Raw genomic sequence first — 13,617 nt, forward strand, 5'->3', positions numbered from 1 at the left:
ACCACAGGTCCTCAAGTCTTCACATTACAGTCTGCCAACAGAGACACCCCCACGATGCAAAGCAGACTCCGCCTTGGCCGCGGGGAGCGTTCACTCCGAGGGGAGAGCTGTGGCCCTGGGGCCTTACAATCGGTCACCCTGTCTGCCTTCTGGGTGGTCTTTGGGGGTCCAACTCACCGGCTGCTTCCTGGGCAGACTGGCCCCTCTGCTCTCTGGGCTCTTCCAGGAAGCTTTCACTTTTAAACCCTTAAACTACACTACAGCTTACTTCCTTGGCCATCCACCCCCATCACCCCTGGCCCGCCGCCACCCTGACCACAGCTTGGGTCTTCTTTGCCGCTCTACCTCCAGTCCCTGAGCATTTCTGGAACCTGTCCTGGGCTGGTAAAGACTACTTGTTAGTGAACACGGACACCCACAGGCTGCAGGGATGAGGCCCAACTCTCGATGCGAGGCTGTCTGGGGCCGTGGGAGGAAGCCAAAAAGAGAAAGGCCCTGAGAAGGCCGCTCCTGCCTGGCTCCAGGGCGGACTGTGTTTTCTCTGCGGTCACGCATCTGCCTTCAACACCCACCCCAGGGCGGGCAGGGATTCAGCCACTGCTGGCTCCTCTCTTCCACCTTTTACGGTCCCATCTACCACGGGCCTCTGCGGAAGCTAGAAGTTGACCGACTTCTATCTCCGCAAAAACAGAGCCAGCTCCCTGAATGCCCGACCCGATGGAAACCTCGCTGTCTAGCTTCCTGGCTGGAACAGCTCAAGGCTGCGCCTGGGCTCCAATACCGCATGCTCTCAGTCCTCCGGGAATATGCACCGGGGACCCTGCGTCCCTCCGTTCTCTCCTCTCTCCACATCCTCTTTCACGACAGTGCAGACAACAGCTCAAGAGCAGGCGCTGTCCCCTGACTGCAATGTCCCAGCACCGAGCACATGCTGTGCACGCAGCCAAGGTCTGTAAGGGGAAGATGTGTTTTGGGAGACATCCACGGACTGCGGTCGGCACTGCCAAGGCCCCAAGTGGATCTGCTTTGGTTTACTCAGCCCACAGCGTCTCTACGGCTGACCCTGACCGTGAATTAGCAGGCTCTGGAAGCGACCTTTCCCCTGAGGCATACACAGAAGTGCTAAAAATAGCCCAGTGGACATTAACCTAAGATGCTCTCCACCTCTGGGTCTCCGCTGGTCTCCATTTCTGCTCCGCTGACATGGGGCAAGGGCCCTGGGTATAATCTGCTTCCTGCTAAACATATCAGACATCCCTTAGCACCTCTGGGGTTGGCCTGGAGACCTTAGCATGTCAAGGCCAAGCAATCCTCAAAACACCCTGCAGTTTTCTGCACAAGGGCTTTATATGTTTGTAATTTTAAATCTCCATCCCGAGGGATGTATGGAGATTTTGAGTATGAAATATTTTGTGTGTGATATTGTTGAACTAAATTATATATATATTAAAAAATTTTTAATGTTTATTTTTGAGACAGAGAGAGAGAGAGAGAGAGAGCATGAGCAGAGGAGGGGCAGAGAGAGAGGGAGACACAGAATCCGAAGCAGGCTCCAGGCTCCAAGCTGTCAGCACAAAGCCCCACACGGGGCTTGAACTCATGAACCATGAGATCATGCCCTGAGCTGAAGTCGGACGCTTAACTGACAGAGCTACCCGGGCACCCCTAAATTTTGTTTATATACAACTGGTGAATTATAATATGGGTGCTTTATTTTACAGAAAATTAGGTTAAAAAAATCACATTTTGAAAATTAAAATCCTTTCCAAATTTATTTGGAATGCTCATAATTCAGCAGGGAACTATTTCATGAATTGGAGTGTTTGTCAGACGTTTTTCTAATCTCTTCTAAATGTATCAGTGTGTTAAGCATGGATTCTGAAAGGCTCTTTGTCACTGCTGTTGTTTATTGGTTTGCTTTTATGAAGTTGGGACGCACTTATTATCATGCAGTAGTTGAAAGAGCCCGCAAGCTGGGGCCACGATGTTTGGGTTTGGGCACACTAGCTGTGGGATCTCAAACTCGTTCACCCTCACCTCCCCTCACAAGATAATGACCCTGGAGGAATGAATAAAATAGTGCCTGCAGATGAACCCTGTACGTCGTAGAGCATTTTTAAAAGTTAGTTATTATTGTTTATTGACGATCTATTATATGACATCCTCATATGCCTTGTGGAACTTTTAGAGTCCCTCCTCTGTGGGGACTTTCAGTCTCTGGTGGGAGCTAACGAGAGAAAAAAAGAAAGAATCTGAATGAATGAACAGCAGGAGGAAGGGAAAGTAAAGCTCATTTAAAATGGAAGAATGTGGGGCGCCTGGGTGGCTCAGTCGGTTGAGCATCCGACTTCAGTTTGTGAGTTCGAGCCCCGCGTCAGGCTCTGGGCTGACAGCTCCAGGCCTGGAGCCTGCTTCAGATTCTGTCTCCCTGTCTCTCTCTCTCTCTCTCTGCCCCTCCCTCGCTCACACTCCGTCTCTCTCCCTCTCAAAAATAAACATTAAAAAAAAAAAATTTAAATGGAAGAATGCCAATTACAAAACAAAGCCCCAAACCATATACATAAAGAAAGACCGTTTCATGAGTTTCACCGAATCCCTGCAGGTTCTCCCGATGGGTTCTACTACATGGGACGCATGGAAGTGACCCGTTTGGAAAAAAGTTTTAGAACGACTGTAGTAAACAGTGCATTGGCCATTCTTTGCCCTGGGAGAACATGGAACATCGGAATTTGCTTCAATAGCTGTTAGTTCAGTCTTTTCCCTTAGAGAGCAGCAATGACAGCACCATCTTTAAAAGCATATTTCTAAGACGAATGTTTTGCTGCGAGGTTTTGTGGTGTTGTTGAGAAAAGGGGAGGGCAGAGCTGACATACACTGGGAGCTGAGAACCCTTTTGTGGTTTCTTCCTGTGAGGACAGTGGTCCTAGCTCTCATTACGTGTATCTAGGTGAGGAAAGAACAGGCCTGGGCCAGGGTGGCGTGAGCATCTTGACGTGGACAGTCAGTCACGGGCCCGGGAGACCGAGGTGGCCTGGCCAGGCCACTCCATGGCCCTCGGCCGTTACCCACGTGGTTCCAACCCCCTCACGGCCTCCTGAGGTGCGACTCTGGGAAAGCGACAGGCCACTTCGAGCCTCCTCATTGGGAAGGGTTACGTGACTTGACAGGTTTACGAGGGACCGTGTGTTGTGGATGTCGGGTCTCTGGAGAGGTGAGTTCAAGGGCTCTATGCAGAGACAGGGCCTTCCGGAAGCAGGAGCAGGAAGAATGGGGAGCATGCCATCCTCAGGTGTGGCGGGGATGACAGCTGGCCACGAAAGCCCCTCTCCCGGCCCAGCTGTGTGGCCGGAATGTGTTTGCAACGCCAGGACTGTGTCTGCCAGGCCCTCTGCATCAACGTGGGGCTGTGTGACCGGTCCTGGCCTGCGGTCTGGGAGTGAAAGTGGTGAGGGCCATTGGGCCATTTCCCTGCTGAGGCGGGTAGGGAGCAGGAGCACTGACTTCTCCATTCTCTCTTCCTCTAACTGCTGGCCAAGGTGAAGGACCCGAGGTGAAGGTGGAAGAGTCAGAGGCCACAGGGCACAGCAGAGCCACAAGGCAGGAGTCGCCTCTGGCCTCTGAAGGCCCGTTCAAGGCACTGCACCGGTGTGTGGTGAGAAATTAAACTACTGTGTTGAGCCGCCTAAATGTTTGGTTCCTTTGGGACAGTAGAGAGTGCTACCCCAACTAGTATGTCGGGTTTTAAAAAGGACACTCTTCAAACCAACCCACGCTGGGACCCAAATCCTTCTGAACGCTGAAATGCCCTGCCAGGTGGGATTAGCCTTTTTGGCCTGCCTGAGACATATTCTCCTGGCCCACGTGGAACAGGAGGCTGGAGTGAGACCGTGCAGCCAAGGACCGTAGCGCACTGGCCCAGGAGCCCCCCGCTGGCCCGTGGGTCTCAGCAGGAACCTGCCCAGTGGGGAACACGACCGCATTACAAGCGTGTACCGGGCTAGAGGCCTCGTGACTTGGTGGCTCAGCGGCCCCCAGGGGGCACACACCGACTCGGGCTGATGGAGGGGGGGCCACTCAACAGCCAAGAAGCCCCCAGACAGCACTTCGGAGACCCACAGACCAACCAGATGCTGCTTAAAACAGTTACTTGTGTCGTCCAGCCCGTCCACGCTCTTCCAGATGGGCAAGGCTGCCTCCTCCCTCGGTGGCTGGTCCTGGCCCCTGGGCGGCCTTGACATAGCCTCCAGCGAAGGGGTCCTCGGGGCATCTTCTCTGGTGAGTGAGAACGCAGACTGGGATCGCTGAGGAGAGACAAGAGGGGAAAAGGGTGAGCTGAGCGAGCGTCACCGGGAGGAAAGCCTTGCGCTTTCTGGCGGACGCTACGACGTGGAGAAGGCGGGACGGCTTTTCCTGTGCTGAGCCTTAAAAGCTGCGAACCAGTGCGTAATGCTGTAGAACCACAGGAACGGTGTGCCCTGTTTGCTGCACCGCAAGCTGGCCAGGCCTTCCGGAAAGTGTCAGAGACGCAGCGGCCTCCGACGGAGCCTGTGTCGTTAAGGCTCCTTTTATGCAGCAACACTTCTGAGGCCAACTGTGCCGGAAAAGGAAAGCACCCTCCCCCTGAAGACCTCCAAACCCGAGAGTTCCTGCAGCTCAGATAGATCTAGCACCATGAAAATGCTACGACGGCTAAGTAAGCCAAGTGTGGCCGTCCACAAAGCTACAACTATTGCAACATGTTCCCACCCAGCAGGGAAAAGGCACTGCTACCTAAGAAGTGGTGAGGGGGAAACACGTTTGAATGTTACGACATATACACAAACATATATATGTTACAAATGTTGCAAAGAATTATATGTATGTATTATATATTAATTACATACATTAATTTATTATTATATATTAATTGTACATATCATATATATTAATTAATATATATAAATTAATTATTATATATATAATTTATCGTCAAGTTAGCTAACACACACCGTATACGGTGTGCTTTTGGTCTCGGGGGTAGATTCCCGTGGTTCATCGCTTACCTACAACACCCAGTGCTCAACCCAGCAAGTGCCCTCCTCAATGCCCGTCACCCGTTTCCCCCTCCCCCACCCCCACCCCCAGTTTGTTCTCTATTTAAAGAGTTTCATCAAACAGAAAGAGGCCAATTTTTCCCTTTGTCATTTCATCAAGGGATTATCCCTCCCTGGTGATTGATTTTGCTCTTTTCGTGTTGATCAAGTGAGGAGGGAAAGGACAAAGCCACTCCAAGCCTCTGTGACTCCCACGGGAAACAAGGCACTGAGCTCTAATGCCGGCCCCTGCGCAGTCTGTCTCCCCCTGCTGGCAGACCTCAGCGCCAACAGCCCCCCTTGCCTTCCCTTCCAGGGAGAAACGCTGCTCTTGGTAAGGTCCACCCTCCACCACAGGTGCTAAGAATAGGAGAGAAAGGAGAGCATGTTGGGAAGAGTGGTGAGCAGGGCCCTGCGGTGGTTGGAGCCAGGTCAGGACTCAGTCGTACCCGGGCTCTACCACGGCCTCTGCTACGACACCTTGGCCAGATGACTGAATTCCCTGGGAGATGTGGAAACGTAGCCTTGTCCTGCACGCAGTAAATGCGTCAACAGTTCTGACGCTTGACAACAACCAAGGTTTTCATGGAGATGGGTAGTCAGGGAGCCATCTATGATTTTGCTAGATCCTTAACAGATGATGATCAGCTACCAGAGAGAACAGAGATCAAGGCTGATGGTCCAGTGAAGTTCCCAGAAATGAAGGACAGGGGCACCCGGGTGGCTCAGCGGGCTGAGTGTCTGACTTCGGCTCAGGTCGTGATCTCACAGTTTGTGGGTTCGAGCCCCACGTCGGGCTCTCTGCTCTCAGTGCAGGGCCCGCTTCAGACCCTCAGTCTCCCTCTCTCTCTGCCCCTCCCCTATTTGTGCTTTCCTCTCTCTCTCAAACATAAACAGTAAAAAAAAAAATGAAGGACCAAACCCTTCTATGGCAAACTCCTGTGTATTCAGGGCCTACACCCCTTACCACTCATGCCTCCAAGGTCTGGCAAGAAGACTGCCCTTCTGTGTCATCGCGCAGATCTTTCCATACTCTGATACAGTCATTATTACGACATGTCAGTTCTGCCAAAGATTGTGAGCTCCTTGAAGGCAGGGATGGTCTTTTGGATGTGATGGTTGGTTACACGTCTGTGACTGAATTTACAGGATGTAAGACGGAGGTCTGGCACTAAAGGAGCTGATGATCTATCGCCAGGGACACAATGAGCAATTTTATATGCCCTTCTCTTCCTTTTTTATATTTGCAAGCTTCTCAACTATAAACCACTGAATATATGTTTACATCATGACAAAAATGATATTTAATGTTGCATTTTACGGTGGTTCGCATGGTATTTTATGTATGTCCGTATGCGTCTTTAAGAGGTGGCTTGGGTCCATTTCTATGGTTCAAAAATGCTCCCCCACCTACAAAAGCCAAACCCAAGAAATGAAAAGGGCCTTTGGGTCCAACATGGAAGATGGAATCTGTGTTCTTCATGAGAGTTGGGGACACCAGACTTTTATAATCTATTTCAGGCAAGCTGCTCTTTCACACTAGAAGAGAACTATATCCTGACAGTCGCGGAAGACCCCAAGATCTGGCTTCTACAGGTCTCAGGACGCTGCTGGCCAGGTCTCCAGCCAGGGTGCAAAAACCCCAGTTCTGAGACCCGTATCTGGTTTTGCCACAAATTCATTGCAATAAGCACATGGTCCAGCAGATGGCGCCACGACAATGCTTTTACTCACCAGTTAGTTCAACCTCTATGGCTCCTGGGAAGTGATGGGATTACTTGGGTCATTTACTTGCTCATTACCCTGGCTGGACCTTGGTGCCCACTCTTTCGTTCCTACCCACGACCTCTGCTTCTCTTTCCTTTCCTTTCTCTTACCCACCCTAGTGTCCATGGAAGAAACAGGGCTGGTGATGTCAGGAAGGGCTGACCTGAGTTAGCATCTGCACGTGCATTGCAAGGAGGGCCCAGAATGGTTGGTGGAATCGACGGTCCAGGAATATGAGGCCAGCAAAGCCAGCAAAGCCTCGCAGGGATGAACTTGGGAACCTGAGCTTGGAAACAGGCCTGCCTCAACTCTTCAGGCACTAACTAGTGGGGCATGTTAGGCAGCGGGTCCGTGCCAGCTTCTCCTCCTGCTATGTGGGATCCTGGGTGGAACCTCAGCTGTTCTACGCCTCAGTTTCCTCAGGTAAAGGGATCAGTGTCAGGCCTGGCACCTCAAAAGCACTCGATGAATATCAGTCAAAACAAGAGTGTTTATTAAGCTCTGCCACCTAGCCCGGACAACGAGGAAACAAAACACGAGGAAACTGAGGCCGGGGTGGACTAATTTGCCCAAGCGCATCGTTGGTCAGGGGGCAGAGGCAGGGCCTGAGCTCGGGTCTGTCTGGTTCCAGGCTGATGCTATTCCATGCTGTGTGGAGCCTGTGCCGGAAGCCTGGAACAGTGAGCTCCTGGCTAATATGCTCCGGCCTGGCGGGATTTGCCACTTGAACCAGCTGGCTCTGCTGCTCTGGGCGAAACACGCAGCACGACCACGAGTTACCTCTGTTACAGCTTCCTTTGCATCATGTGCTGCCCACAGCCCTTGGAAGGGTATGCTGTTGCGATGGTGGCTAAGGCTATCAACGGGGGGGGGGGGGGGGCAGGCTCCCTGAGGCCCTGACCATGGCTCCCCAGTGGCCTTTGCTCTCAAGGAGGCCGTGCCACAGGGAGAGAATGTTTTTAGTATCAGGCGTTGGGGGCCAAGGGATCAACAGCGGCGCCTGTATGAATAACAACTGAGACCAAGCTTTTGCTTTGGAGTTTTAGGGTCAGGCATAGATACTAAATTCAATCTGGGAATCATAACGAATGAGAAAATACTTTAGGTCTATACTGGAGTCCCTCAAAGGAGAGAGCAAATATGAGGGAGGAAGGGACCGAAACACAAGAGGAAAGGCTGAGAAGAATAGGGAGGAACAGAGAAGGGACAGAGAGGTGCCTCTTGGTCACCGGGCACATCCTAAGAGTCTGGCGCCTGCTGTTGCCATCGTTATTATCGGTAGGATCATCAAATTATTACTAAAGCAATTTTGTGTATATACACGCCCAAAGAGACAGGCCTTAAATGAATTACAACCCCTGCAGTTTTAGGATATTGCACCTTAAGGCTTGGAAAGCTGGGTGGCACTGACCCCCCCTCCTGACACAATAAGGGAGGAAATTAAAAAGAGAAAATCACAGTCAACTTTTTTCAAGAGAAGGGACGAGAGCTCCTGTCTGCCTGGGGATGGGCTCAGTGTGTTTGCAGATCAGCGAAAGTCACAGGGCCTGCACTGTCTGGGATTCTGCATAGTTATTCCCTGAGCCAGCGGGGGCCAGGTCAATGGGGCACTGAGGCCACGCGGACGGTCAGGGCCGTCCACGGTCCGGAGGTCAGGGAGTCCTCCTGGGATAGAAAGAGGCTGTCCTTAAGCCTGTTGGCCTCACCTGGGCAGATCTGGGTCAAGTACACTGAGGCCCAGGCTCCACTCCAGACCCCATGAGTCAGAACCGCTGGAGTGGGGCTCTGGCGGGTGACGCAGATGAGCATCCAGGGCGGGAACAGCAGGTGGGGAGGTGGGGACGACCAACTTCCACGAAGTCCCCAAGAACCCAGACTTGGCCCGCTGCTTCATGTCCGGGCTCTGGCCAGGGATCAGGCATAGTTCTGCATTTATGCGCTCCGTTTATCACTTCATCTATTTATCTCTTCCTGTTTATCACTTCCTCTGTTTATCACCTCCTCTGTTTATCTCTTCCTCTGTTTATCACTTCCTGTTTATCACCTCCTCTGTTTATCACTTCCTCTGTTTATCTCTTCCTGTTTATCACTTCCTCCGTTTACCACTCCCTGTTTATCATTTCCTGTTTATCACTTCCTGTTTATCACCTCCTCTGTCTATCACCTCCTCTGTTTATCTCTTCCTATTTATCACTTCCTCTGTTTATCTCTTCCTCTGTTTATCACTTCCTGTTTATCACCTCCTCTGTTTATCACCTCCTCTGTTTATCTCTTCCTGTTTATCACTTCCTCTGGTTATCTCTTCCTCTGTTTATCACTTCCTCTTTTTCTAAAACCCTGGACCAATGCTGTGCAATAACACTTTCTGGAGTGATGGAAATGTTCTGCATCTGGGCTGCCCAATATTGTAGCCGCCAGCCAGAGGTGCTGCTGAGCACTGGAAATGTGGCCAGTGTGACAGAAGAACTGGGTTTTAAGCTTTGTTTCATTTTAACTAATTTAAATTTCAACGGTCACTTGGGTCTTGTGGCCACCGTATTGGAGAGCACAGCCCCAGGACTTGGAGGCCACTGAGTCTGCTGATCTCATTCTATAGAGGAAGAAGCTAGATCAAAGGCTTTGGAACAGGAGAAAGGTGTTCATCTCCCAGCCCCACCAATCACAGGCTGTGGGACCTCAGGCAGTTTATGGTAAAGCGTTAGCCTCGGTTTACTTATCTATAAAATGGGTTCAATAATACGTGCATCTCTGCCTCATGGTGAGGGGTAAGAGAGCCCTGAGGTGGGCAAACGGAGTGCCTGCTCCTTGACCCATATGCGCTGCTGTCCCCTCCCCACACGGCCTCATCAGCAGTCACCAGGCTGCACAACCCAGGGGGTGCCACTCGGCCCGGGTTCTAGGTGAATGGCTGTGCAATGTGGTGGCCTTGGCCAGGGTAAGTCCCCCTTAGGCTCTCACTCCAGATGTGGTGCTGGCACAGACTCTTTCACGGCAGGGGAGTGGGGCCAAGTGCAGGCCAGGGGCCGGCAGAAAGCACCAGCTTAGCCCTCAAGGGCAAGCATTTGGAGAAGCTGACCCTCGTCCCCTGGGTGTGTCACCGCCTGAGGCTGCAGGCTGGCCCTGCCACGGTGCCGGTCAGAGGGAAAGGGCTTGGGGTCCTGACCAAGGGAAGTCAGGCTGCGGTCTATCCAGGGGTTAAGCCCCAGCTGTAGCGTCACATGGAAGTCTGAAGGCAAGAGAGGAAGGCAACAGGCCAGAGACAGGGACAGAGGGAGGAAGGCATGAAACATGGTGGAAAGTGGTGGGTCAGGGGCGCCGGAAGGGGCCCTGCCCTTTCCTGCAGGCCCTCTTGGGGGCCTCGGCCGGCCAGCTTGTCCTGTTAGTTTGTTAATGTGGTTGCAGCCAAATGAGACGGCAACTCAGGCAGAGGAGGGATGCAGGCTTCTCTGTCCCCGCACAGCCAGCACTTGGCTCATGCCTTTCCGAACAGCCAGCTACTCAAGACTCGAAGGGTTCTTATCACCGAGGGCTGGGTAAGGCACAGGCTCTCCTTCCAGACGTTTTTGCAAAGCTCTAATCACACTGCTGTCTTTAAACCAAACCAGGAGCTACAAATGGTTGTTCGCGAGGGTGTGGATCACAGCGTTTTGCCGAGACCTTAATCCACATGTTCTCCTTCCTTCACGGGTATCCCGGAAGCCAGAGGGGAAGCGCTCAAGTCCGGGCCATGACTGAGTCTCCACAGATCAACATCCTGCCATCAGGTGGCCACGGCCCTGTATCCAAGAAACCCCTGCCACGTGCCTGATGCTGAGCTGGCCCAACGCCAGAACATACGTGACCAGTGACAACCGGGGGCTCATGCTAGTGGCCGCTACGTGGAACAGGCTGTGCCAGGGACCCGGCTGCGTGCTGGATTTCCCTTCACTTCCAGATTCAGGCTGCTCTGTTTGGGGCTGCTCCCATGAGTACAATGTGGTTGGAGAAAGACGAAGCATTCATGTCTCTCTGCCTGATGTTGTTGACAAAAATATGCTGTTTACATATTGCAGATCACAGTATGGGCACAACTCACAGGGAGAGGCCAGCAGAGGACTTCTTTGATCAAACGTCAAAATTCATGGGGCACCTGGGTGGCTCAGTCGCTGAAGCGTCCAACTTCCGCTTCAGTCATGATCTCACAGTTCGTGAGTTCGAGCCCCGCGTCGGGCTCCGGGCTGGCAGCTCGGAGCCTGGAGCCTGCTTCGGATTCTGTGTTTCCCTCGCTTTCTGCCTCTTCCCCTCTTGCACTCTGTCTCTCTCTCTCTCTCACAAAAATAAATAAAACACTAAAAATAATTTTAAAACCCCCCATCAAAATTAAAGATGAAATTGTCAGTGATAGCAGCCAGCTCATGATCTTATCCCCTCGGTAAGGTGCCCACACTCCTGCCAAGCCCTATGACCTGGGTGGTTAAAGTGTTATGCAAGAAGGTGTAACAATGTCCTTTATGGGGTGTTCCCTAACTACAGCCTCAAGGACCCCCTCCCACCCCCTCTCCCACAGGTGGATGCAAACCCTGGGTCAGGTGGACACAGCTCGCAAAGCACTGCATCAAAGAAATTCAAGAGGTACTTGATCCGAGAGACTTCCATTAGGCCTTGGTCTATGTTGAAATCTGGAAACAAATCATACTCTGCCATTTGCCTCAGGAAAAGTGAGTAAGAAATGCGTCAGCTTTGTCTGCCTTGATGTGGGAGCCCAAATGACAATTGTGCTGTGCAGAGGTCAGGCGTTGGGCAAGACAGACTTTCTGGTGAGAAAAGGACCCCTGAGAAGCTTTGACGTAGCAACGGGAGTCCCGTGCGACTCTGACCTGTGCCCGCCGCGTGCCTGCGTCCCAGCTGGACTAGCGTCTCTCCAGCCGGCCGAGGGGCTGCGCAGGGGGTCCCCCCGGGAAGCTTCAGGGCTGCTTTCGGCCAGCGCTTGACCGGGGGGTGTGCGTGAAGCACTTTCCGGCCCCGCTGTGGAAAGGTGGGGCCGCTGCGTTCTGGCTCATTCCAGCACCCACCGTCCCACGTGTCTGGTGACACGCAGAGTGTCTCCAGTCTCTGTGAGGGGACAGGAATATCATTTCTAGGCTGCGCTGTGGACACGGGGGGTCCCCCGGAACACCTGGCGGGGAAACAGGCAGTTCATATCCAATGAGCCAGGAGACGGGGGCAGGGCAGAGCAGAGGAAACGCTCGGAGCCAGGAGACCTCGATTCTGGTCCTGCCTCCTCCCCCAACTTCATTCCAGTGGCTCAGACTAGGTGGGCCTCAGTTTACCGCCCTGTAAAATGGGGGTTATAACGGGTGCTCTTGCGTGAATCGAATGAAATAATACGTGGGAACACCCTGTGAGTTTAAAGCCTACGTTAGGGAAAACTATTGGCCATATGCTATTCCTACAGATGTCCGACAATCCCTCAATTACTGCTATTTATTAGTTACATTTCCTATGATGACTCCCAAGTCTGTCTGCATCCGTTAGTTACTGTGCAGAGCTGCGGGCAACTGACGTGACCAGGGAGCGTTGGAGGAGTGTGTTTCCGGGGAGTGAGTCTCTCCCCTGCCCTGGGGAAGCAGCACAGGGTCAGGGTGGGGGAGGGGAGCTTCCGGCCTCCCATGAAGAAAAAACAGGATGGCCCAACATGCAGTGAGTGGCCAGAGGCATCCAGTGGGTGAGCTGAGACAGCGGCAGAGAAGCAAGATGATGCCTTCTGGCTGCAGGGGGAGGGGTGGGGAGAGGGCACCCGGGAGGACACGAGGCAGGGGCTGGGCTGGGGGAGAACCGGGTGGGGGGACTGTGAGTTGGAGCAGGCTGATCAATGACCCACTGAAAGCTGCTGCCCTAGCTGACCAAAGCACGGCGGGTTCAGCTCACAACTCGCAGAGGTCCCTTGATGATACTGTGGCCTCAGTTCTGAAATGTAGAAATAAGGTGATAATAGCTATCATTCGGGGAATGCCATCTCCATGCAAAGTGGCCAGTAGCCACGTCTCATTTAGTTACTGTTCTAGTCTATTCCTTGAACACATTAAGTTCCTTCCTGCTCTGAGCCTCCGTGCATGCTGTTCCTTCTGTGGGAATGCTCTTCCTCTCACTGCTCCCAAGTCTCTCAAACCTTAGTCTCAGGTGACCTCCTAGGAAGGGCTTTCCCTGACCAGCCCCCTAGCCAAGCTTTCACCTGCCTCAGTACTCTGTTCCTGCCGTCTTCTTGGCTCCTCTTGACGACAATGACTAGAGTTTGTCCCCTTGTATTTCTCTTATTATCCCTATTGTACAGACAGTTACTACACAGCTGCTCAAGGTCACGGTTAAGGGCAACTCCAGACTCTCATGCCCAGAAGTGCCAGAGGCAGAGCGCCCAAGCCCCCTGGGCTTGCCTCTGACCCCTCAGCTCGCGGCCAGGTCTGGGGTGCTGTGGAGATCTGCACCTCCTGGAGACCCCCAAACCTGATGCTTTGGAAAGACCCCCTTCAGAAAGACCCCCGGAAAGCAGGGTGATGCTGTGCATGCAGCCTGAGCCCGTGAGGGCAGGGATCACTTAGCAAAACATCTGAATGACAGGCTATTTGAAGGTCGTGTGCCTCTCCCTTCTCTGAACCCCAAATCCATCTCTGGTCTCAACCTTTCAACCGAGTGCCTATCACCATGGACTGACTCGTATCCCGGCCCTGCTTTGCCAACCAGGTTATTGAGTCCCGGAGGGCCGGGATCGGGTCTCCTACTTATTTTGTGGAGGAGCACACAC

General features: G+C 52.7%; 1 protein-coding gene across 7 annotated transcripts in view; it reads right to left on the reverse strand.

The window, feature by feature from the left end:
- Positions 1-13,617, reverse strand: part of MYRIP (myosin VIIA and Rab interacting protein) — a 374,212-nt gene that overhangs the window by 73,269 nt on the left and 287,326 nt on the right. For all 7 annotated transcript variants that reach the window (XM_019810899.3, XM_045037827.1, XM_011286243.4 and 4 more), the window contains one exon: positions 4,148-4,301. In XM_019810899.3, coding sequence (XP_019666458.3) covers positions 4,148-4,301 — 154 coding nt within the window. The remainder of the gene's footprint in view (positions 1-4,147; positions 4,302-13,617) is intronic.

Source organism: Felis catus, chromosome C2 (genome assembly GCF_018350175.1).
Source record: "Felis catus isolate Fca126 chromosome C2, F.catus_Fca126_mat1.0, whole genome shotgun sequence".
NCBI lineage: Eukaryota > Metazoa > Chordata > Mammalia > Carnivora > Felidae > Felis > Felis catus.